The 25,335-nt window shown below is 39.7% G+C and overlaps 1 protein-coding gene across 11 annotated transcripts in view; it reads right to left on the reverse strand.

The window, feature by feature from the left end:
• The window catches only part of ablim2 (actin binding LIM protein family, member 2), a 134,323-nt gene that overhangs the window by 59,082 nt on the left and 49,906 nt on the right, over positions 1-25,335 (reverse strand). For all 11 annotated transcript variants that reach the window (XM_008287939.1, XM_008287947.1, XM_008287945.1 and 8 more), the window contains exons 3-6: positions 9,479-9,662; positions 3,740-3,852; positions 3,367-3,493; positions 1,876-1,969 (exon numbers count right to left, since the gene is read on the reverse strand). In XM_008287939.1, coding sequence (XP_008286161.1) covers positions 1,876-1,969; positions 3,367-3,493; positions 3,740-3,852; positions 9,479-9,662 — 518 coding nt within the window. The remainder of the gene's footprint in view (positions 1-1,875; positions 1,970-3,366; positions 3,494-3,739; positions 3,853-9,478; positions 9,663-25,335) is intronic.

Raw genomic sequence — 25,335 nt, forward strand, 5'->3', positions numbered from 1 at the left:
GACAAAAAATACATTTGACAACTCTTTAAACAGCAATCAGTCAACAGAGCAGCATGATTCTGTGTAAAAACCAACAATATCTGACAAAAAAAATCCCCCTGACTTCCTCAGAATCACCTGATCTTCTATCTACAGTAACTTTAGTTTCTTTAATGAAGCCATTCAAAGTTTTACCTTCATACTATGAATACTTTCAGAGTTATAGGCCCTTAGGATACATATAGATGGTCCCAATTTTGCACTTTTTAATGGATTTTGTCCATCATTTCTGAGCCTCATAACTTCATTAGTACAGCAGATAGGCACATGACATTTCCAGAGCTTAAATACACATTTGAGTTGTGTTAAAAACGGCAAACAAATCAATTTTACATCCACTCCAGGTGTCAGAATCTACAGCTAATTGAAATTTGAGTAATTTTAGATCATTTTTGTGTACCTTTGGACAATGTTTGTGTCATTTGGAACATTTTTTTGGGACTAATTTCAGATATCCATATAATGTATGTCTATGTAAAGGCTTCATTACCAATCAAGCCTTCCCCTTTAGGAAGGTGGCCTTGTGGGTAACCTGTGTGAGACGAAGACACCCTTTTGTTGGATGGTCGTAGGCAGTAACATTACCAACACTTGGTCTTCAGATAGAGGTCTCTCTAACACAGTTTGGAGTTGCAGATCAGAAAAGACAACACAAGATTTCGGCCAATTATCTATTTGTCATCATTATACATGTCAGCAACACTCAAGTGGGAGACATGAAAATGAGCCTATTCTGTGTGTTGCCCATCTTTTAAGATCATCTGGGTGTTGAGGATGGATGGAAAGGTTCTGCTGCAGAAGAAAAGCTCAGTTTGTTAAAATAAACGAACCTGCACTGAGAAGTGGAAGCATTTTCAACTTGACACCACAGAAGTGAAGAGAATGTGGGTTGGACTCAAAAGAGCAGCAAAAAACATCAACTGAAAACTTGACTCAAATGGCAAAAACAAGACTAAAGCTAAATAACACTTGGAAGCATTATCTAAGCCAATATATCACATTTGTCACGATTCAATTAAATGTAAACAGTGATGTGAAAGACGTGAAGCTGCTGTTTTAATGCAAAGTCCTACTCGCTGACCTGCAGAATCCCACTCTGCAGCTCCTGATTAGGGAACCAGTTCTCCAGCAGCCAATACAATCTCTCATTCAGAAGCTGATTCATCCGCCTGACCCGTTGCGCTACCGCTAACAAGAAGCTGGGACAGAACATTCTGTAATTTTCTCTGTCGCTATCTGATGTTTCCAGCTCTTGGGAGGAGCAAATGTATGGAAGATATGAATCAAACATCCACTGAGAATTAACAGCGACAAAACAGCTGAGTGACAATAGAAAACATGCAAGAATCAGTCGACATTCATGAAGAGGTGAACTAATTCAACGCTGACGTTACTTTGAGTGGGATATCTTTCCTGTAAGTGTGATGAATGATTTAGCTTCAGAGCAACGCACTCTATCAAAATCAGGTGTCAAAGTGAATAAAAGGAAACCATGCTGATTCTACAGCACGGTTTTGCATTACGGGATTATGTGGGTTGCAGACAAGTCGGTTCAAATGAATTACACGTTTCACTCATTTGACCTTCATTTTAGGAGAAATGGGAGCTTCAGCTGGAAAGCTATTAAACTGTCTTTTCATCTCAGTCCTCTACTCATCTAATGCAGATGGAAGTCACAGTTATAATGCCATCGAAAGGCCAATCTATTCATTTATCCATTATTCGATTTGCCTCCTTGATTTCTCTTCCCAGACTTCACCTGTTATCAAAGAGCAAATCCAACCGCATGATACATGCTAACAGAGTGTTTCCTCTAAATGTAAGCCATTAGTGTACCTCCAGGACTTTCCCAGTGATGTACTTCTTGCAGCTCTCACACTGGATGCCGAACATGGCGTGGTAGTCCATCTCGCAGTAGGGGATCCCATCCCTGTTAGGGGCAACACAGGACAAGTGAGCAGATCGGAGACGGCACAGATAATCAGATGCACTTTACAGGAGACAGCTCAGAGTCACAGTCCTGCATGCAGCATGTCCGGACTGACAGCACTCAGCAAGCGTTTAGGGATAGACCTCCATTATTCATCCATATTTTAAATAACCTGCAATGATTTTACATCAGTTGTATAACTAGCATCAATGTTTAGGCAGACATTATATTATTGCCATATAAATCTGAGGATGTTAAGGCTGCTAGGTGGCAGTCTATGACAGATTTTAATACATTCTGATAAAATAAATGCAGGGAATAAGGCTTTGGCCACCACAGTGCTGTACTGTATAGACTAGGTTTTGTTCTGTGGGACTGGATTCTACACACTCCAAAAAAATAATGTGACAGTTTGCATCAATCTTTTTGAGTTATGTGAAGTTTTGATGAATTCTGTTTAACTACCAAACTACATCAGATTAGAGGAAGTAGTTTTTCCCCTTCAGTTGAAAGGTATTTTTGTTTACCGGTACTAACTGTTTGTAGTTTTCCAGGTATGGTTCAGTAGGTAGTAGCAAGGGACTAGAAATCCTGCAATTAAAGTGAATAAAAATTAAGTTATCAAGTCAATTTCATTAGGTTACCTCAACTTACATTTTGTTTTAATTCAACTAAAGCACAAATTTAAGTTTAAATTCTGCATAATATTAATATTAAGTTGACATGATCACTAACATTATTATGGCATTTCAAAATAATGTTTACAACTTAAAAACTTTATCTAAATCAGCAATTTATCTATTTATTTTTTTCAAATCTTGCAACCATGCGTTGATTTAAGTGGTGCGATAGCCAAATTCTGAAATTCTGCCATAAAACTAAAATTAACTGTATACCGCCAGCAACTTTCTAAGTAATGTTACACAACACTTCCGGATATGCATTGTGTGAAGAAGATCAATGAATAGTTTGTCGTATCAGCTTACAGTTGTCATGTGAAGACTGGAAAATGTGGATGTCATATTTTTGCAACCTCTTTCTGAACACAGGGAGATAAAACAGGCTCAAATATGGATATTTCCCTTTGGCATTTTGAATTTTTACTGAATCTAGGTTACAGGAGCAGTGCAACGCCTTATCCACATGGCCACCATATGGACATATGGTGTACCAAAAGTCAGACATTACCTAAAATTGCCTAATTGTAGAAAACCAGAAACATTTTATAATTCAGTCATTTAAAAAATAATCACAGCTTTCCAGATACTCAGATAAGTGGAGCAATCAGGTCTTGGTCGCTTTAAGGGTCTTTCAAAAACCTTCAAAAAACCTCAACAAATCTGGTTGCTTTTTACCAAACGAGGCACTCATGAAGTAAATGTTTCTGACTGACTTACTTGCTGATGTACTCGGCGTTGAGCACCTTGTTGCAGACTTTACACTTGAAGCAGCCCAGGTGCCAGTGCTTGTCCAGTGCTACGAGAGACTGTTCATTCTTAAACTCCTTCCCACAGCCGCAGCAGTCTGCACAAACAGACACATGAAGGGCATTTGGCTGTTATTTGATGAGAAATGATCCTAAAGGTCTCTGAGCGGAAGACTTCTCTGATTTAAGTGAACAAAAGGACAAAGGGAACAGTGGACATTTTGGTTGTACATGAAGTGGAAACACAATTAAAGAAAGTGCCAATTTAACAGATGGAAACAACTTTTTGAAGTTTACTTTTTGGCGTGATTTATGCTTTCAAACAGACAGGAAAGAGTACTGACTGTGGACAGCCTGTATGGGTGCAGGGCTGTTGGCAGGGAGAGGCTGGGTACACTTTTGGCAGATACACTCCTTCCCGTTAAATGTCACTCGGTCGCCGGCTGGAAACGGCTGTCTGCAAACAAACAGAAAACAGATAGAATATCAGATGAAGGACAAGACTGATACTGTACAGTTTGTGCTCAACGTTCCCAAAAGACATTTACTCTTCTGAAGGAGGATTGAAGCCATCATGGGGCATGAAAGCTTTACTAAAACGCCATATAAAGTCATGTGAAGTGGCTTAGCAGCGGTTTAAGGTAGCAGAAGGCAGCTTTACTGGAACTAAACTCTTCCCACACCTGAATAAATCCAAGGTGACGTATTAATGCACCGATGACTATCAGCTGTCAGGAAGAAGCCTCCATCTTATCATGAAGGAACATTTACTGGACATTTTTAGTCAAGGCCAGACTGCGTCAATACCTTTGAGAAATACTGAGGAGGGCTCCTGCAGGAATTTCCCCAGTGGAGCTCTGCCCAATGACATTTTGAGGCAAACCATCCAATGGCTGGATTAAGAACCGTTCCGATTTTTTTTACTGATTAGATTTCACATTTTCTTGATTAATTGTGTGATGAAATCATCTGCAAATTCCATCCTCTGAAGGTTCCACATTTTCAGTGATAAATTTGGAATTCTAAGTGAGAAAAGAAGTACATTATTTTTATACTTCTTACACTTTACTGTTGTTGTTTAATATATATTTTGTATTAATATTTATGTCATGTTTTCTCTTGATATTTTAGATTTTTTTATTAATTTATTTTATCATTTAAACAGACAGACTTAGAGATATAGATCCTTAGTAACGACAAGCCTCAAAATACCAATATGTTGTGTGAAACTGTACAGGGTGACACCTCCGGTCAGTAAAACAGCAAGTTCTGAGACATAAAACCCAGAACATAGTCTTGATGTTCTAAGTGGCTCCTATGGCTTTATGTTGATTTGTGGATGAAAAAGCAGTCCTTTACCAGATGACTGACCGCATGTACAGTCTAGTAAACAGCAGTGTCATCTGCAAAAAAGCTGATATTTGTACAAAGTGGAACATCTAAATGAAGCATTATTGTGTAAGTGGCTGAATTTTGTAGCCCTAACACAAAACCATGGGGAACACCCTTGCACAGATTTAGAGAAATTTAAGCACCTCAGCTTGCATATATTTTATTTCCAAACAATGTGCTTCAATAGTGGGCATCTAACATTGTACAAACTGTGTTTGGTCTTTTCTTGTTTCATCAGTGCCTCTGTGCACAAAGCCTGCTCCAAAAATTAAAGGTTTCCCAAGTTTTGCGTCTCTAACTCCATTTTTTAACTAAAAATATATAGCTTAGCTTGCATTGCCAGCTGCCTTTTTACTACTCTGTGCAACCATATTTACTAGCCTGCTCAGAACCCTGAATTCAGCCCCACCTGACACCTTTGGGATGAGTTGCAACGTTGACTGAGAATCATGTCTTACCTAACTTTGGATCTCACTAATGCACTTGTGTCTGAATTCCAGCTAATCCCTCCAGCCAGGTTTCAACAACTGGTGAAACTCCTGAAACTAGAACAGTGGCGCCTGTTCCAGCAGCAGATCAGTGTTTAATTGTTGTCGTCTTTGTGACTTCTCTTGGTAGCAGCGTGCAGTCGGCAAACAAACAAGTGCAACTTAGGACACGCCGACAATGGCTTCACTCACCAGCCAAAACCCTTTTAGAGACTCATTCCATTATACCGCCAGAGAGACATCGCAATGAAACAATGTTAATGTCTGCTGGCTGTTTGTGCACGCTGCTCCAACACAGCTGCTGTCACCAAGTCAAGTATAGAAGGAATGATGCTTCCTTGGCAGAGTGGGACTCTGACTTGCTGCCACGTGCTGCTTCCTACAGCAAGGAAATGTGATATTAGAGCTGCTGTCACACTGTCACAGCCAGATACTGAGGAAGGAATACATCCAGGCAGACTGAGAGGAGCTGAGATTATAGGTTAGACATGTAGAAACATCTGAAAGTGCAGTTTTTAAGGTTAACATTAAATTCTTGCTTACAGTAATCAGCTTAGCCTCAATTTACCTGCTGCATTTTTACTGTATGTGCAACCCTAATTCATCATACCTAGATCTTTAGTTTATATGGGTTAGAACATATAAATGTAATATTTTTCTGTTATTGTTTTCTATTTCAGGCCAATTTCTTCTTGTATTATTGCAGTTGCAGGTGAATGGTGACGTAGCACACACAAAGAAACCCAGACAGCGAGAATGAAAAATGCAGCCATATTACTGAATTATTGATGATCAATACAGCTCCGCCACCATGACACACACAGACACACACACACACACACACACACACATCCTGAGCATGATTTCTCATCTCAAGCAGCGTTTTTTTTTTTCTCTCCCCTCAACCCTATTTTTATATCGCTCATAATAAGCTCATGTGTTTCGTCGCCACAAAAGCGATATTTGTTATAAGAGAAGCGCAGGAGTTCACCGATCACATTACGAAACCTCAAATGCCACACTGGAACATTGTGATCTCAGGTTTAAGGATCACCAAAGTATGATAAGACAAACATGCACACACACACACATATATTAGAAAACCCACCCCCAGTTCGAAAGACACTTAACACTAGCTGTGGGAATGGGCTAAGTAGCCACACAGACTGACCACACACTTAAAATTCCTGCCTGCGAGGGGCTCCCATTACCTTTCGAGGCTTGAGATGTAACACTGGTCTCACACACAGACACAAACAGATATGCACACATCGCACAGGAGCAGCATGCACATGGCTAGAAACAGGTGAGGGTAAGCGTGCGACGTGCGGTGCCACGTGTCTTCACGTGCTTTGCTATATTTGTGTATGCATGTGTATTGCGGCTTTATGTGCGTGTAAGTGACACCTTTACTGTACACAGCAGGGGATTTGCTGTTGATGATGTGTGTAAAAGAAAAAAAAAATACAGTGATGATGAAATATCTGCCTCTAAAAAGATGGTTTTGTATTCGGAGCTCTTGTAGTCGTGGGAACGTCAGATTCTGAAACTCTGTCTGGTTGTTTTGACAGTAAATCACGTTTAAATCTGCTGATGACCTTGTATGACCTTCAGACTGGTTTAAGACCTTTGGAGTTCTGCAGCTCTAAAACCAAGTGAGGGTTGGAGTGAAAAGCATAAGCTCAAGAACACTTTGTTGATATGGGTGGCAGACCTGGAAATGTGCATGTATTCAACAACTGGAAGAACATTTTCTGTAGCTTGAACCTTGCGACACAATATCATGATAAACACCAAATAATGAAGAATATACAAATCTAATATAAGCTTAGCTGCTCCTGATTAGTTTTAAACGGCTCCATTTAACATTTATGGTTTCAGATTAATATTGTTCTTCTCTCTCGAATCCGTCCATCCAGACAAAGAAGTTGAGCTCTCAGTGCGTGCAGACGGTTTGTTTTTACCCAAGACATTTTTTTACAAAAAGCATAAAAACTAAACAAGATTCTGCACAAATGCATCTGTGGATGTTCAGCCACATGTATCAGTCTCACTGCTGGACAATGTGACTCTTTATTCTATATTTCTACTATTTAAGATTGGCAAATATATGCCATTGTTTTGCTATTTTTTTTTTGCCTTTTGACTTCATGGTGATGGAACATTTCTGTTATGATGGGAGTGGTCTCTTTCAGGATGTCAACGTCCCCATTAATAGGCCACAAGGGGTCACTGAATGGTTTGATTAGTATGAAAATGATGAGACTCTTATTCTATGGCCTTCACAGCCACCACATCTCAATCCAACTGAAGATCAATGGGAAATTTTGGACCAACCACCATCCACCACCATCATGAAACACCAGAAGAAGGAAGATCTTTAGGAAGAATGGTGCTTTGTCCCTTCAGTAGAGCTCCAGAGCCTTGGGAAATTAAGTTGCATTGAAGCTGCCAAGCAACATGTGGTGGCCAAACACTTTACCAAGACGCTTTATCTAGTTTTTCCTTTAAGGTGTCATAAGTCTATATGGCAGCATACTGAGGTAAAAAAAAAAAAAGAAAAAAGACAGCAACGATTGTATCCTTCAAATGAACTGGATGTTTCACACTTGGACCACAGTGGAACAATGCATCCACAAATAGAAAGAGTTTTATATCAAATATCAGCAATACAGGTGTTGTATCAGACTGTTGTGGTTGAGAGAGTAAGGAAAATTATTCAGTTTAACCTCAACAGTGTTCAAGAGTCAAGTAGTTGCTGTTTCGTGTAAAGAGAAGCCAATTGAAGCGGATGAGGCATCTGGTCAGGATGCCTACAGGGTGCCTTCCTCTGGATCATTTCTGGGAACGTCCAGCTTGTCAGAGACCCAGGGGTAGACCCAGAGCACTGCCAGGCAGATCATAAATCTCAACTGGCCTTCAGAACAGCTTGGTATACCGCTAGAGATGGTAAGCATTGCTTGACTCAGTCATCAAATCGCTAACTCATCTGAGTGTCCCAGTGTGTCACAGGATACAGTTTAAAGTGTTGATGCTTGTCTGTAAATTTCTTCATGGTTTAGGTTCCAAATTACATGGAATGACAGTCAACACAGAAAAAAGTATGAAAAATGAAAAAAAACAACAACAACAACAAAAATGAACTTGAAATTTGAAGTTCAACCCTTTATGCTTATAGTTTCACCTCAACACACATGACCATTGACTGTATGAGGTTGAGGTAATCATGAGGAAGGTTACAAAAATGTTCAGATGAAGCCTCCAAATTCCATCCATCCATCCATTATCTATACACCGCTTAATCATCACTAGGGTCACGGGGGGGCTGGAGCCTATCCCAGCCGACTTAGGGCGAAGGCAGGGGACACCCTGGACAGGTCACCAGTCTATCACAGAGCTACACTTAGAGACAGACAACCAAGCACACTCACATTCACACCTACGGACAATTTAGAATCACCAATTAACTTCAACATGTTTTTGGACTGTGTGGGAGGAAGCTGGAGAACCCGGAGAGAACCCACGCTGCACGGGGAGAACATGCAAACTCCACGCAAAAAGATCTCGGTGCCCCCACCAGGACACAAGCCGGCGACCTTCTTGCTGCGAGGCAACAACCAACTGCACCACCTTGAACCCCCTCTCCAAATTCTAACATCATAAATGATTCCTAAAAGAAACTTTTTGGCAATCCGACAATCACTATGTTGCAGATTTGATGGTGTGCAGCAAAGTCCTCAAACCTCCACAAGAAGTTCAAAGTTGCCTTCAAATGCAGCTTAAAAAACGTAGACGCTTTCCTCTGCCTTCGACGGAACCATAAACTATATATGTACTCAGCCAATATCCACCTTCTATTCCAAGCTTGTCGGGATGAATGCTTGTGATTTTTAAGTGTTGCATTGTATATAAGTAGCACCAATAGCCGTGTTTCCATAATGTATTTTTATGCAAATTTTAAAACATTGCATTGGAAGAGTTACCGCAAAATTTCTAATTCACAAAAAAAGTTTAGGAATATTCTGCTGTTCTGCTATTCATGTTTCTCCCTACTGAATGAAAATAAGGACTTAGAACAACACAATGTCAGAGTTTACTGCTGTTTAAGTAAAAGACTGGTGAGTTTTGTAAGCAACTAACAGCTGAATCACACACGAATTAAGCATTCTGTTGGATTCTGCTTCCTGTGTTCTCGTTTCTTACTTGCATGAGGCGCAGACGAAGCAGCGGGGATGGTAGGTCTTGCCCAGGGCGGACACCACCTCCCCCTCGATGAAGTCCTGGCAGCTGAAGCAGCGAGTCCCGTACAGCCGCTGGTAGTCCAGAGTACAGATGTATTCGCCCTGCCGCACAAAGAAACCTCCCTGGGCCAATTCAGAACCACACACTGGAAGACGGGAAGATGAAACAGAGGAGAGAAGAGAGAGGTAGATTAGACAAAATTTATAATTAAACATGTTTGGAGCTAATACTAGGAAATTATGAACAAATCCTCCAAAATGAAAATGACTTCAAGCTAATCCCATGTAAAATGTGATCAAACTCGCAAGGTCAAACATTGGGTTTGTGGTCCCCGTTGTCTATTTTATTCCCTTCAGCAGCATGGCTCATAACACAAATGGAATTATGTAGCAAACAAGACAATGTGTTAAAAAACATAATACCTAAATACGCCTTGTTGACAGCGTTGCTCACTCTTGGCAATATCTTCATCAGTTTTATAAGTAAGTCACCTCAGATGGTTTCCATTCAACAGATTAGCCTTGTCGTGGGAGAACGCCTTGTCTTCTTAATCCCTTAAGCCCCTACGCTATTTTCTGAAACTGCCACCTGACAAAACCTCCCCAAAATTCAGTCAGCAACAGCTAAACAAGTTTAAAAATGAACAACCTTAGGCTCTTAGAGATACTTGTCAATGCCAAGAGTAATACAATAAGGCTCTTTGTCTCCATCGCCGCACCAGAGTGAGATTTTTTTTAAAAAGTGTGAATTTTTACATCACAACTGCAAATCTGAGAGTACACAACAGCTTCATATGTTGCTAAAAATAACTCAAAGTTCTCAGCTGCATCTCTATCAAATACCAAGCAGTAATGAAGCACAACAAATGCTACATCCTTTTTAGTCACAGTCATCATTGTACTTGGCAGCCTCTTCATTGAACGTGGCACACTCTGCAAAAACATACTGCCAGTTGTGTTTTTAATAAAGGATCCAGCCTGGTGCCGGTACAGGAGCCCCCTGGGTGGGCAGGTTTTTTAATGTTTTGCCTTTATTGGTACAGGTTGGTACTGACGGGCAGGAAATGTGGGGAAAGTAAGAAGAGGAATGATGTGCAGGAAGAGTGTGACCAGCCAGGAACTGAACTGAAATCTGTTGAGTGCATTTTTCACCCATATGATGTGTTATCTAACCACCCATCAGTTCACCCAAGAAGGCGTTGACGCTTTCAGTACCATCAATTGTGCTGTGCCAAGGTTGTGTTGGTATTCAGCAAATTGCCCCGCTCAACTGCTGCAGTCATTTATATTGTGGCAGGAACTGCTCGAGCATGCCAACAGAATCAACAGCCCATCATTATTTTAGGTTTAGAAGGTTAGAACTTCCTCAAGTGCGGACATAAAAAACCATCAAACACTGTGATGAAAATGGTTCCTATAAGGACCACCTCATGAAAGCAGAACCAAGAGTCACCGCTGCTGCAGAGAAAAAGAAGAAAAGAACTACTTGAGCAAAGAAAAGCACCTGTGAATGCATGAAACAGACCTGCAGAAATCTGGACTTTGGTCTTAAGCAACATAATCTCCACAAAATTAAATCACTGTACAACTAAATATATTTTCTTTCAAATGATGTTTGTAATCAATGCAGTCTTTGCCACTTGTTTTATTGCTTTACTACTTGAATTTACTGCTAACCAATTATATATTAGTAACCCTGGTAAGCCAGAAAATGAAATAGACACCTCAAATGCATAGTGAAACGGTTGTATTTTAACCCAAAGTCTGATATCTTTCCTCACTCGAACCCAGTAATTTAGTGCTTAACCTTAACCAAGCTTCCAACAAGTGTCTAACAAAGAGGGATATTTTACTAAACTTAACTTTCGTCCATCTCAAGATGCGAAAAATGATCTTCTGAGTGAAAGTCTGATTGTCGTAACTCAGACTTTGACTCTTTCAAAGTGGACACCTTTCCCAACACATCACAGGTCACACATTCTGTTCATGTCAAAATTAAATTAGGTTCACTTAAAAAATAATTGAGAAGGCAGTTTAGGCGTGGATATTTGTGGAGACAGGGCTGTCTGACAAGTGCAAACTGATGACTTTCTCTCTCAAGAGTGTTTAAAAGATGCATAGAAGGTGAACGGATGGCAGCAATCCAAGGACAGTCCAATACTGAGATACCAGGAGTGTGCACAGGTATTGAAAATGTACATATTTTGGTTTGTTAACACGTTTTTTCTACATGAATCCATGTGTGCCACTTCATTTTTATGATGTAATTTTTCCTTCAGGTTTGTTCTAAACTGTGGGAAAAGGTGGGAAAATTAAGAAAATGCCTTTAGGGAGTAGGTGTGTCCAAACTTTTTACTGGTACTGTGCAAAAATTATTATCTATAGTATGTTTTGCATTCTATTACTATAACCATCTGTCCACAAAATCTCTCAAAACAGAAACATACAGATATCGCCCTCCACAGAATATAGACGGCGGTGTGAAAAGATGCAAAAGAAAGAGGAGGTAGTGAGCAGAGCCGTCTGATTGTTTGCTTTAAGGGGCAAATAACACCACATGACAATGGGTGTGTTATTAGCATGTGTGTACTCCACAGTGTCTGTTTGACTGGCTTTTAACAAAACATGACAGGAACCCACAAGAATCACTACACAGTAACTACAGCAACTGTCTGACATCACCGAGCTGCCACACCCTCGAGGGGGGAAACCTCGCTTTATTTTTCCACTCCTTTAGCAAAAACAAAACCCTCCCGTCTTTCCCCTATCCGTTCTTCCTTTGTGGAAAGAACAACAGGAAAGATAAATGAGAGATGTTGATTGGTTGGTTGGTTGGTGCCCTGATACTGCTCAGTGGACTTTTGGCACCACACATGAACACATAAACCTGCAGAGTTGTGCGAAGGTGTGAGGTATCACACTCATACTTGCAGGAATGTGAGACGGTATGATGCGACACATGTAGAAAACGTGCATGAAATCGGCGCTGGTGGCTTTCCCAGCTCTCATTAAAGTCTCTTCATTGACGTCCACTTCATTGACACACCAATAAAACAAAGTTCCAACCAGCACCACAGCCCTTCCCAAGCTGCTCTCCACTGTAAACCTTCACCTCATGTCTTGCAATCACTACTGTTTCTTGCAGGTTCAGTGACATTAAACACCAATAACTCATTTATTGTATACTGGCTTGTTGTTGCAGGTTTCAGTGTGTTTGTAACTCCTTGAATAGCTCCAACTTGGAGGATTTGGGATTCTGTCAGAAGAAGCTGTAATGCTGCACGACTACTAAATGCATACGTGAGATCAAGCTGGTGGGATTAGAGGGATTTAAAAGTGACTGATGTTGTACAAGAAACAGGGTTTAAAAGGTCTGTGATGTTTTTCTTCTGTCACATACACAAAGTGAAACTACAACAGCTCACACTTTCCTACTCGTTGCATAACACTCCAACTCTCCCACCCTTTTATCCCCTTGTAAAAACTTTGACCGACATGTCGGTCAACCTTTGTCCAGCTTTTTCACTTCTTCTTTTTTTTTTTTTTTTTACATCAAACCCTACCAGGGCTTACGGTGCGCTAATAAAACAACCACAACAATACGAGCAGGAATGTTTTCACAGGAAGTGGACGAAATACTTTCCAGCGGCTGCTACCGGCTCGCTTACATCCGGTTCAGATGTCTGGCAAACCTGTCTAGAATGAGATAATGCTCAGGGGCTGATGGAGTAAACACCAGCAGATGGGAAAGCTGAGTGGATGGATGGATGAGATCCACCCAGAAATAATAGGATTCCTAAAGAGCTCTTTTGTCATGCTCGGTTATAAAAGTTGGAATGAAAAGATAAAAAATGAAACTCAAGAAGGTTTCGACTTATAAAGATCTCTTCAAAGCAACATAACTTTCCATTTGAGCATAGTTCTTTGCAGAACTTTTCTCAACGTCGCTTTACAATGATGGGAAGCCAAACAGCCGTAGAGGCGATGTCTGGTTCTACATAGAGCCCTTTTCATAACAGTGTGGTTGGAATGGAACAATTCGAGAACAACATATTTTTGAGACTTGAAATCTCAAGTTAAACTAATTAAAATTAGGATTTAAAACTTGACTTGGACTTAGCTGCTGTGAGACTTCGCTTAATAAAGACTTTATTGTTTAAAGACTTGACTTGAGAATAACAGTGACATGAACAATAAAAAAACGAATTAGCTTGTGAATAACATCTCTCAATTGACTTGAGACTTATTTTAAAAGACTTAAGACTTGACTTTTCTCTCATTACTTGAGTCTGGACTTCAAAAATTGTGTGGACAACAGACAAGCTATGACAAACTCAAGACTTAATTTGAACTTCTCAAGTTACTTTAGAGACACGTTCTCTTGAGCTTTATCTCTTTTGAACTGAAACTTGACTTGAACCTGTTTTGAAAGATTTTCTGGCAGATTGGAGATGTGATGTAGATGTGAAATCTCACTTCAAACTTGTCTTGAGTGACTTGGGATTTGACTTGGACTTGTAAAGGCAATGACACTTAACTTGAAGTTTGCTGCAACAGACTTGAGACTTGACTTTGGACTCATCTCCAATGAGGTGAACTAGAGCCCAATGATCTGAGGCTTGATTTGTGTTCTTTTGGGATTATTTGAGACTTACATTTGTTAATGTCTTATTTTGATTTACTTGTTGTACCACACTGGAGTCTCTGACAGTCTTGATTTGCTTTGACACACTTGAGCTGACTTGAAACTGACTTGTTTCAGATGACTTCAGAACTGATTCAAACTTGTCCAAGAAAGAAAGACAGAAGGACATATGAAGACAGAAATCCTCACTCAGAGCCCTGAGTGCCGTTTCCTATCAGCCCGTCTTTCAATCCCCGTGTATTCATACCTGCGCTGCCAGTTGGCACTTAGGCTCCTCTCTTTGCTGTATGATAACTTATCTGTTTAAGCAGCTCATCATTTGAGCCCATATGAGTACAACTTGGTGCACATTCATCATTTATAGCACTAATGCTCCCCAAAAAGCTTTACATCCTTTTAAAAGTGATGGCAAACCTCCATCATTTTACATTATTCGTTTGATCTGCATGCCAGAGAGGCGAAGTTACTTGCAAACTAGCCTCTAATGCAGATCAAAAAGTGTGTGCCAGAGTGCATTACATAAGAAGAGGAAGACAGAAGATGTTTTTTTTTTTCCAGTCTTGTCCCTCATTGCTAATGGAAATTGTCAAGGCTGTCTTCCTCTCATCCCTTTCTCATAGCTTTCATGTTTCCTATCCATCAATCCCTAATCCCTCATTCACGTGGGACGTGTTAAAAGGCAGGGAGAGGTTGAAGAAATGAAACAGAGCCGGATATGGAAGTCAGTAAACCAGCCAGTAAAGTAAAACATTCTCTGACAAAAATAACAGACTTTGGAAAGCGATTAATTCTTCTAAGATTGAAAAAAATATATATATAATTTCCAATGAAAAATTCTATCCTTACTTGTAGTAATGTGTTGTGTTCTACAAAATTAAAGTCAAACTAATGTATTTCGAACTCACAGTTTTAGCACTTCTATTGCTTGGATTATACTAAAACTATACCAAAGAACTAAGTTAGAAAATGTTGGGTTCTGTCATATAAAGTTTATGATATAAACCTCTGGAGATACAATCTTCAGGGAAGACGTTAACAATAAAGTGCATTTTGGCAACAAACATCCAACTACTAAGCTTCAATTTCAGATAGCAGATGAAAGCTAAAGATCACTGATAAGAACATGCAGCTTAACTTTACTTTTTTCTGTGTCAGTTTTGGGTCAGATCAATTCAGCTTGCCAACGTTTTTACTTCTGTCTCCATAGACGTGTTTGCCAGTGAGTGGTTAGAAGGTGCTGTAACTTTGCTTGATTGTTAGAATACATAGACGCATCCTGAGCTTCCATGATCAGAACACTGAGCAGACTGTTTAAAGAACATTTAAAATCAGAAAAACTATTACTTTGCAACTCTAAAACTTTATTAAAACGTCATGCCTAATGGTAAACTTGTACCAAGCATGGTGAGCTAGGCTAATTAGCCTCCACTTTCTGAGTTGAACAAAAATTTGGTCTTCTCGAAGAAACAAACATGTTAAATTGCAAACTGAACTAACTCTAGTTGTAACCAAGTTGCAACCTCCATGGCTGAAAAATTAACAGAAGTGCCAAAACCTGCAGTTCTTCAAATGGCCACATGAAGCTGACATCAACTTTACAGCACAAATAAACATATTTACGACCTTGTACAAAAAACAGCTTTGGTCTCTATGGCTAATATTCCTGATCCTGACAACTATATGGAGGTGATTTTTGTCATATAACTCCCCTCTTAAGGTTGCATTAAGGCCTAAAGGTATGCATAATTAAAGGTGTGGCCACTATGAATGACAGGTGGGCGGCGCCACAGGACAGCCGATGGCTCAGAGACATTTGTCAACCTCAACTCCACTAATACTCCATGTCTTTGCTTCTTTTAAAAAAAATTAGAAATTACAAATTAGTTAGGAGATCATACAAGTCAACACCACTAAGGTGGCGATGACTGAAGCCACCATACTGAGCTTCAAAACAGCTCTTGAGGAAAGCAATGGGTGACGTCACCGAGAGTTCGTCCACCGTTATATACAGTCGATGATTCAAAATGAAAAGAGCCGACATTTGTAGTTGTACAGGGTTGTTCCAGTTAGTAGCACTCTATGCTCCAAAAAGTACTTTTAGCATCACCACCTCTTAAATGTCAGTGAATTGTTGCCACGAAAAATGTTGACCGAGAAACTCCTCCTCAAATATGTCCAAGAACTAAAAACTACAAAAAAATAAAGAAAGAAAAAACCTTTAAAAAAAAAGCACTGGAAATATCACATTGTGGTGCATCAAAGATCAGCATCTTCACTGGACGAAGAATCTCAGACTAACATGTAGCATTTCAATTTTCATTGAGGAAGTTTCAGATGAGAAATATACATTCACAATTCAATACAAATCCAAAAGTATCAGAGTCAGCCTTGAACCCCACTCCAAACTCAACTCAATGTTGTGTTCAAGCACTGATTTCATCATGTTCAAACCATTCCATCTCCATGGCAATAGAGGGTGTGAGTGTGTGTTCATTCTGTACTCGGGCCTCTGCGGATGAGGTCATGATGCGGCTAATTAGTCATTTTGTCCGAGACCCGGCTGAGAAGAACAGAACATGGTGGGGTGACGTGCCTTTAGCGAGATAAACCTCCGACGAACGCCGAGAGGGTTTGACCGTTTGAACTCTGGATGTGTGGCCGGAGGGGGCTTTGTGTATGAATACATAAGTGCATATTTGTGGGGTTCTTTGAGGGCATTAGCCTTGTAGTTTCCGGTCACACTCAGCGTGGAGATATGACTCCAGACTCAGAAAAATCCAGCATCACTTCGACTGCATTCTAATTCTACATAATTAGAAGCAATAATAGAGCTCACAGGGATACCAGTTCTTCTCAGGCTGTTGATGTAAAGTAGGTATAAAGGTTACACTGCAGTAGGAACATGATTACAGCATTTTCCAAGGCTGAAGTGCAGATTACTTCACGGGAAACTGATTACTTCCATCTCTGAAGGCTTATCTCATTGCACTGTGAAGCCACTTACATAATGCGAATGTACTCAGAGGCTCTCGGAGGAATTCAGCGTGTTGTTGAATCTGCTTCCTCCACACTGGAGGATCTCAGAGCCAAGTCTGTTCGGCTTTTCCTTGAATTCAGCGCGTAGAATGAGTGAGGAAGTTACACGCTTGAATGGATGGATGTGCAACAAATTCGCCCTGTTGTAATCTATAAATAAAGGATAAAGGTCTGTTTTACTCGTGTGCGAACAAGGTCTATGGAGGATAAAGTGACAAAGGTTTGGAAGAGAATCTAATTAAAACCTGTGTGAAACTAAATGAATAATCCATATTTGGCCCTAAACTCAAGTAGTAAAACAAAGCTAGCATTAAGAGATTGGCATTTAAAGGTGCATTGTCAGCATTAACAGTCAATGACTATATGACTATGAGTAATGCAAAATATATCATTTGTGGTTACAAACTGGAGACTTTTATAGGATTTAGAGCTTTACAGGGCAGTTCAGCCTCTTTCTGCTCATTGTTTTGGTTGTCCAGCCTGCAACTTCACTCCTTTGGTTCAACCTTAGAAGAAACTCATTTCATCTCTCCCTTTGCACACCCCATGCGAGCAACATACAACTGACAAAAAAAAAAGTAACTGGTAAAGGTGTAGGGCTGCCAGAGTGCACCTTAATAACACTCTGCCACTTTAATCTCCAATTGTTCAAACACAATATTCACAGTTGCCATAATCTGGTTTTGCATGCTGAAACAGAGTGAATGTTGCTTTGTGTGTGCTCGGTGTATCAGTGAGCTCAATTTGCTGACATGCTAACGAATTTCAAAAGACTGGTGATTTTTAGCATGAAATAAAAATTTTAAGACCTTTTAAGTAGGCAAAGTTTTTGGATGACCGTTTGAAAAAACACCAATCTGAACATTGAACAACTTTGTTCATGTAATATTAAAACAATAAAAAAAAATATTATTTTAAATTGTAGAAACAAGTTTAAATTCTTCAAACTAGTACACCAAAAGGTATTATGGTGGAATTGTGCCCAAAAAATGGTCAATTTATGAAACTGGATCCCAACAGAAACATCTCACATATTGGTACTCGGTTTTTTTGGTTTCTTTAACAGAAAATGAAACAGAAAAAGATGCTTACTGTAATTTAGAAACTGTCTTATAGCTGATCCAGCAGATCAGATTGCGCTCCATTTTTTGCAATACACTCTGCAGCACATGTAGCAGAGCACATATCACAACTGAGCAAACGGTGGTAGGGAGTCAGGGAGTCAGGGAGTCAGGCAGCGTCGTCATAGCAAAGTGCGAACTCCTTTGTGAAATACATGCTGGAAAATTAATGAACAAGGATCCCATCATTATTTCAATATGACTTACATATATATGTATATATTAAAATTAGCATCAGTCCCAAAAATCCAGTATTGGTTGGGCGCTAAATACAAGAACTAGAAGTTAATCTATATATGTGTGTGTGTGTCGCAATAAGACGGACAAGATATGTCTTTATAACACACTACACTCCCTGAGGTCTTAACTACTGACATGATAAGGGGTCATACAAAATATATGTGCAGCGTCGTTGCATGAGGGTGACCTTGACACTCTGCCTCATGTTTCACAATGAAGTCACTGTGGGAGCATCTGTGCGTGTGTTTGTGTGCGTGTGTGTGTGTGTGTGTGTGTGTGTGTGTGCGCGCGCACAGGGTTAAATATACATGTGCTATGTGCTTTCTGCTATGAATGTGCGACCTTGACTGCAACTCATGTTTTACAATGACTCACCATCAGTGTGTTTGTGTGCGTACGGTGGGATGGTTCTGGGTGTGGGTGGGGCATTGCCGTATCGAGACAATTTCACGACCTTGACTGTTGTGTTTCCAGCCTGCTGGTGTTGATTTGCCCGGCTAATGGGACCATACTTAAGAAAAAAAAAAAATTTTTAAAAATCCAACATCACCTGTCTCAAATGTCTGTGGAGTGTTTTAATGGATGCAGAATCGATGGAAGCCTGATCCAATTTTCCTACAACATGGGACAATTAAGTGAATCTTGAATCTTGAATTGATCCCTCTGACAAGTTAAATGCATTCATAAATGCACCGGTCTAAATTGCAAGCAGGCGTCTACTGTAACGAGGCAACAGAAGAGGGAAGGTCTGTTTATACTTTTTGAGACATGTTTTCAACACACAAATCTGATCTTTTTTTTAGGTAAACCTGAGAATGATCATCGATTTGGAAGAATTAGAAACAAGAAGGAAGTTCAAAATTCCTAAAATGCCAAAGACAGAACAAATTGAGACTTTTTCTTACAGTTTTCAGAGCTCTTAATTAAGTAGAAGTACCAAAATCACAGTTTTAAAATTCTACATTCAAAGTCAGTAAAATGTCTCCCATATATTATTTTATAGCCTTTATGTTTTACTACATTTTACTGTTGTAGCTGACAAAATATTAATGTTGAAGTCGTAACCTGGAAGGTAAGTAGTAGCAAGTGGTGAGGGTAACACATTACAAAGTAATGCATAATTGTAATCACATTACATTTGTCTATAAAGGCCAATTCACAGTTTCTGACCAATACGAACTTTGCAAGCGGACACACATGCAGTTCCATTTAGCAACGCTTTAGTCTTCATTTCTAACACAGAAATACACACAATGTTTCTTAAAGGCAATGCAGGATACAGCCAGGACATAGTTCAGGATTTCTGGAGAGTTTAGAACTTCCTTCAGTGTTTTGGCTTCGTCTGTAGTAAGCATATACAAATCAAAGCACCTCCAAGGTCCCTCAGCGACTACTTCTGTAAAGCTCTCTTAAAGATGAACAATAAAGTCTGTCCTCAAAAGAAGCCCTCGTTTTGAGCATCATTTGTGGCGCATGTGCTTGTAGTCGATGGTCTATGGTTGAGTAAAAAATACAGAAATATAGTGAAGCTTAGAAGAACCTAAAAGAACAATAAAATCAAATGGAAACTAATACACAAGGACTTCAAAATTGTATTTAAGTACAGTAGTTGCAGTCATATCCGACACTGGCTGTGACGATAAACTACATTTATAGGGCTACCAATTGAAATTGTAACTAAAACTATTAATAAATGACCCAGGTTGTACGATTGCATAGTTTCCACTTTAAGTGTTTGACCTCTTCCAGGAAACGTGGGTGTGTATACACATTTTTATTACCATGTACATGTAGATCTGATGCTGCCTGCTCAGAAAAAAGATAGATGTTATCGTCTGTGTTGTCTACAAAGAGTCTGTAAAACCTCATCCAGTGAAAAGAGCTACTAAACTGTGCAAAGGGCAACAGAACTTGATTAAACCAACTCTTTGAATGTGTGAAATAAATCACTTGCATGTGTAGACTGCAGCATGTATAATTTTTAAGCGTGTGTGCATGCTTCCAGCACTCTTTATACAGATGTGTGAGGTCGGCACCCACGGCCCAATGACGAACACACTCACTCCCCCCCTTTGGCTCTGTTCTGGTCAGCCGGCTTCCAAGAAGGCCACAATCCAATAGCCAACACCCTACTGAGAACATCACAACCATCTGCTATTATAACACCACCGATCCGACCATCAGGACCTCAACATGTGGCCAGCTGCATCTATTTACTTCCAGGAAGAAGCACAGTCTGCTTAGGTAGTTGCGCAGAAACAATAGAATCCATAAATCTGTCAAAATACACTGAGTCCAAGCTGTAATTTCACTAAACACACAGGAAGCACCATTGTGACGCTCTCATCACGGACTCTAGTGACTGTTTGTTGTTGTCTGCTTTCATCTAAACACAGACGTCTTCAGGCAAGCAGCAAGGTTTTTTTGTTTTTTTTCATTTGACTGTTTAATTAGACTCAAGATACACTTACTAATAAATGTTGAGATTGTTATTTTTATTATGAGCATTTATCAGCATTTGCTCGCTTTGGCTTAAAAGTTGAGATTGCCAACTTTTTTTTATACAATGATTGGACTAAAATTGGACAGTCAGACGTTTGACACAGACAATAACACATGGATGCGGACACGCAGTAGCAACTACTGTAAACTAAACGCCTGGTTAAACCCACAAAGCGGATCGTTCTTCCATGTGGTTACACATTAAAGTCACTTTACTAGCCATAGGGAGTGACACTTATCCTTTGCAAACAGTTGTATAATATCCTCTGGGACTCTGGAGGAATTTTGTCAAGTGCATAATAACCAACCCTGATGATGTCATAGTAATGTCATTGTATACATGTATAGAAGAAGGGTATTTAGTGGGTATTTGACCTATTAAGTAGCAAAAGCCTGCTGCATCATTTGATTATTTTGAGTTTGTCTCTATTGGGAACAAACAGTAACGCTATCTCTAGTGTGGAAATGTCAAAAATAATGAGTAAATAATTATGATGACAGGTATTTTCACAGGTTTGCAGCATTATTTTCTGTTTTGAAGATGGTGATGCAGCACCTCAGTTCCAGGTTCAGTGCAGAACAGCATTTTCTTTGATAATGGAGGGTTTTACTGACAACAACTCTGCAAAATGAAGATCTACCCGAGGCTACTATATGTCATACATTAGGTCATTTAAATGCAAAACCTAAAAAGAAGATTTTCATCATCGATCAGTACATATTTATACATAAAGGAGTGCACGTGTAGTTTTCCAGGACAAATTTCCAACTTACAAACAATAAAATCTCACAGATGCAGAAGCTGGAAAATGTTGTATTTCAGGAAAGACAGGTCATGAATTCCAAACCCTGATGGTGTTTTACTATCATATGAAAATCCCCCACATAAATGCAGCAGATGCCTCATCTGAACATCCACGCCCAACCGCAAAACAGGAAGAAAGCTTTGAGCAATAACCACAAAGGCGCAACTGATATTAATGACTACTGAGATGACTAATTTGGGTTTGTTAAATTTGAGTTAAGGATTAATCATGCTTCACTGTTGATGGATTTTGAAATTGCAAAGATGAGCATTTTGCTGTCCAAAAGAAATGATACTAGAGCTGATGTTCTTGCATAACTTATCAACTGTTGAACACGGCAAACCAGTCCTCTTTCTAAGATGGTGTGGTGGCCCCAAAGTAAGCTTCATTTGTTGAGTTAAGCTCAGTTTAAACACTCAAACACTTGTTAAAATCAACAAAAACACTGTAAAGAAAAGAATCATTAGCTTTCCTTAACACTTTCCATTTATGTGTTTCCTCTTCGTTGAAAGTTTGGAAATGCAGAGATCAACTGTACCTTTAAAAAGAATGCTATTTATTGTTTTTATTTCTTTTTTTTTACATGACGCACATGCGGCATTGGAAGGCATCCTAGCTCAGCAGACTACACCCACTTCATGAATAAAACTGTTTTTAGATTTATGGTGAAGCAAGCAGAGAGCAATAAAAGATACCACTCCTGCGTTGGTGAGTGTGTGTTCTTTTAATGCTCGTGTCTGACATAATGGAGTCTTTCTGTAAATAAAAGATCCCAGCTCTTACACTCCTACACTTCATTTATCAGTTTTTTCACGCAGGCTCGCCTCCATTAGGGTGTGGCTGCATATTTTCACATTTGAGTATTCCCCACTGTATTCAAATGCTGTTCGGATGAAGCGGCGGCCCTTTCACGAGCGCTAAAGCGGATCGGGGATAAAAGTCACGCCTGAGTTGTTTTGCCAGGTCTTTTTTGTCTGCAGCTGTCTGCTATTGACGGTGTCTCAGTGTCAGCTTAAAGACGTCTGAGGAGCAGACATAACAGGATATACAGAGACAGCCACAGTTGGTACCTAAATAAAACACACTTCCTCAAAACCACACAGCTTGGTGTTGACGGCAGTTACCATGAAAACAGCAATTAGTGCTCATCGAATGCCCCAGAGCTTAAAGCTGCAGTGTGGGGTTTTTTTTTCTGTGTTTTGTTTTGGTGTATCACGTGTTGGAGATGAAACAATTACACAGTTTTTAAAAAAATGCTTCAACTTTAACTAGTACAGTTTTATGCACTTTGCATGTAAATTAAAAAGTCCCACTTTGTATTAAGACACCATTTATAAAGAAGGCAAGTAATGCCTTTATGATGGTTTACCTATATTTGGATACAGATTAGCAATTAATGATGAAGAAGCTGCTTTTGGGTTCACTGGTTGTGGAAAATCTAACGCATGAGTTAACATAATTAAAAACATTACGCACAAAAAATAGACACTTTATAATCAGTGTCCTAGAAAATGGTTCCAGTAATGTCTGTGTCTAAACTGAATTATTCCATTTTGTAAATTTTGGATGCATTTAGAACCCCAGACAATAGAGTTTGCCTCATGTATGATTTAAATATCCTATTTAAATCAGCTTTTCAAGACACAACACAGTGGAAATTAAATTTACAAAGTTATTTGTGTTCACTGTTTTGGTGTTTTTGTCAGTTTAGGTTAAATGAAGGTCAAAAATCATTTATAAAATCATATATCATTTATGTAAAAATGTTATAAAATTTGTCCAAACTAACAAGATTTCCGGAGACTAGCTAACCCTATCTATCATGGTTGAACAACCCACTTGGATTTAAAACAATTTATTATTGATTATCCTCTTCTGATATGCGATTCATTCAAAGGTGCAAAGATGAGGCAAAACTTTTTATGGCAAACTTTGCTGCTGGTCCTTGGTGTGCTGCAAAAAATAGCTCTGATCCACCGAGACTTGGACTCTGCAAGACCTCTGAAGCTTCCCTGTGGTATCTGGCACTGAGATGCTAGCAGCAGATCGTTTAAGTCCTGTTAGTTGTGAGTCAGAGCCGCAATCCGGCACATCTCATAATCACTTTATTTGTGTAGCACTTTGCAAAATCACAGGATTCCAAAGTGTTAAACAATACGACATCGCTGGAAGACTAGAAGGTATAAAAAATGAACTAAAATTGGATGAGACAAAACAATCGGATCAAACTCAACAGAAACAGACCAATTAGAAAAAAAAGATGATAGAAATCCAGGATATGGAAAACTATAAAAATGTGTCTTGGTAAGATATTTAAAAGAAGAAAGAGAAGTTGTTCCTGGCAGCAAAAGCACAGTCACCTCTTGTCTTTCGTCTCGCAACAGGGACGGCCAAGAAAGCGTCACAGGGTGATCAAGGGCCCATAAAAACATGGTAAAACCTATAAAGCAGCTGAGGATCTGCCTATGGAGTGTTTAAAATCAGATTATTCCATGCTACACCGGATACAAATGGAAGAAGATGCCATATTTATGAATAACACCACCAAGGGGAAGCATGCTAAAAAAAAAGAATAAGACAGGACCCAAAAGTGAACCCTGGGGTACTAATTAACACTCAATACCCTGTCGCCAAGTCATGTTTTGTCCCTCTGTAGGTATTCATCACTGCTGACAGGAAGCATCGCACAAACCCTGTAATTTGAAAGGTTCTCCAAACCAGACACCTTGCTTATACCAATTTGGCCTTCATCAAAGTGGCTCAGGTCTTTACACCCTCTTATTGACCCCACATACTCACTATGAAAACCAACCAATTAATGTTGAATATTTGCATGCTCCACTGCTATGAAAATAATCACACCATTGTGTCTTAGAGTTGTCTAGCTGTCATGTCGGCCCCTCATCTATTTTTTTTTTCCCCCCAAGGTCTTTCAAGCATGTTAATCCAGCCATGTTCAAACAGCACTTAGGTGTACATGTGGGTAAACCCCTGACGCTATGCTGACTATTAGCAGTCCAGAACAACCTTGATTACAAGCCAGTGCTAAAGAGGCCAACATTAATACATATCAGTCCAATCCTCTTTCCGGTGAAGTGTTAATTGCACATAACTAGGGGGAGCGCTGATGGTTCCTCTATTCAGACCTGGCACCGTCAGCCTGCTGGCTAGCACCCAGGCTCGCTGTAATTGGTGTTAATACGGCAATAAAGTCAGGGGTCATGAGTCCTTTACAGGTTAACCGTGATATCTTTCATACAAGGCAGCTGGTCAGAGGTGAGGTGGACCTCGATCTACTGTGTGTTTATGGTCTATAAATCAAAGGTACCGGTGGAAGGTATTTCACCTGATTTTATGATCCATAAAACGTGCAAAGAGAAAAAGCCAACATCTAAGGGAGCACTGTACTTTGTTTAACTTGGCCCCTGAAACGGAGTCGGACGGCTTCTCTTTTCTTTGATGTTCAGGT

The sequence above is a fragment of the Stegastes partitus genome, unplaced genomic scaffold (assembly GCF_000690725.1).
Source record: "Stegastes partitus isolate 25-593 unplaced genomic scaffold, Stegastes_partitus-1.0.2 Scaffold529, whole genome shotgun sequence".
In the NCBI taxonomy this organism is placed as follows: Eukaryota; Metazoa; Chordata; class Actinopteri; family Pomacentridae; genus Stegastes; species Stegastes partitus.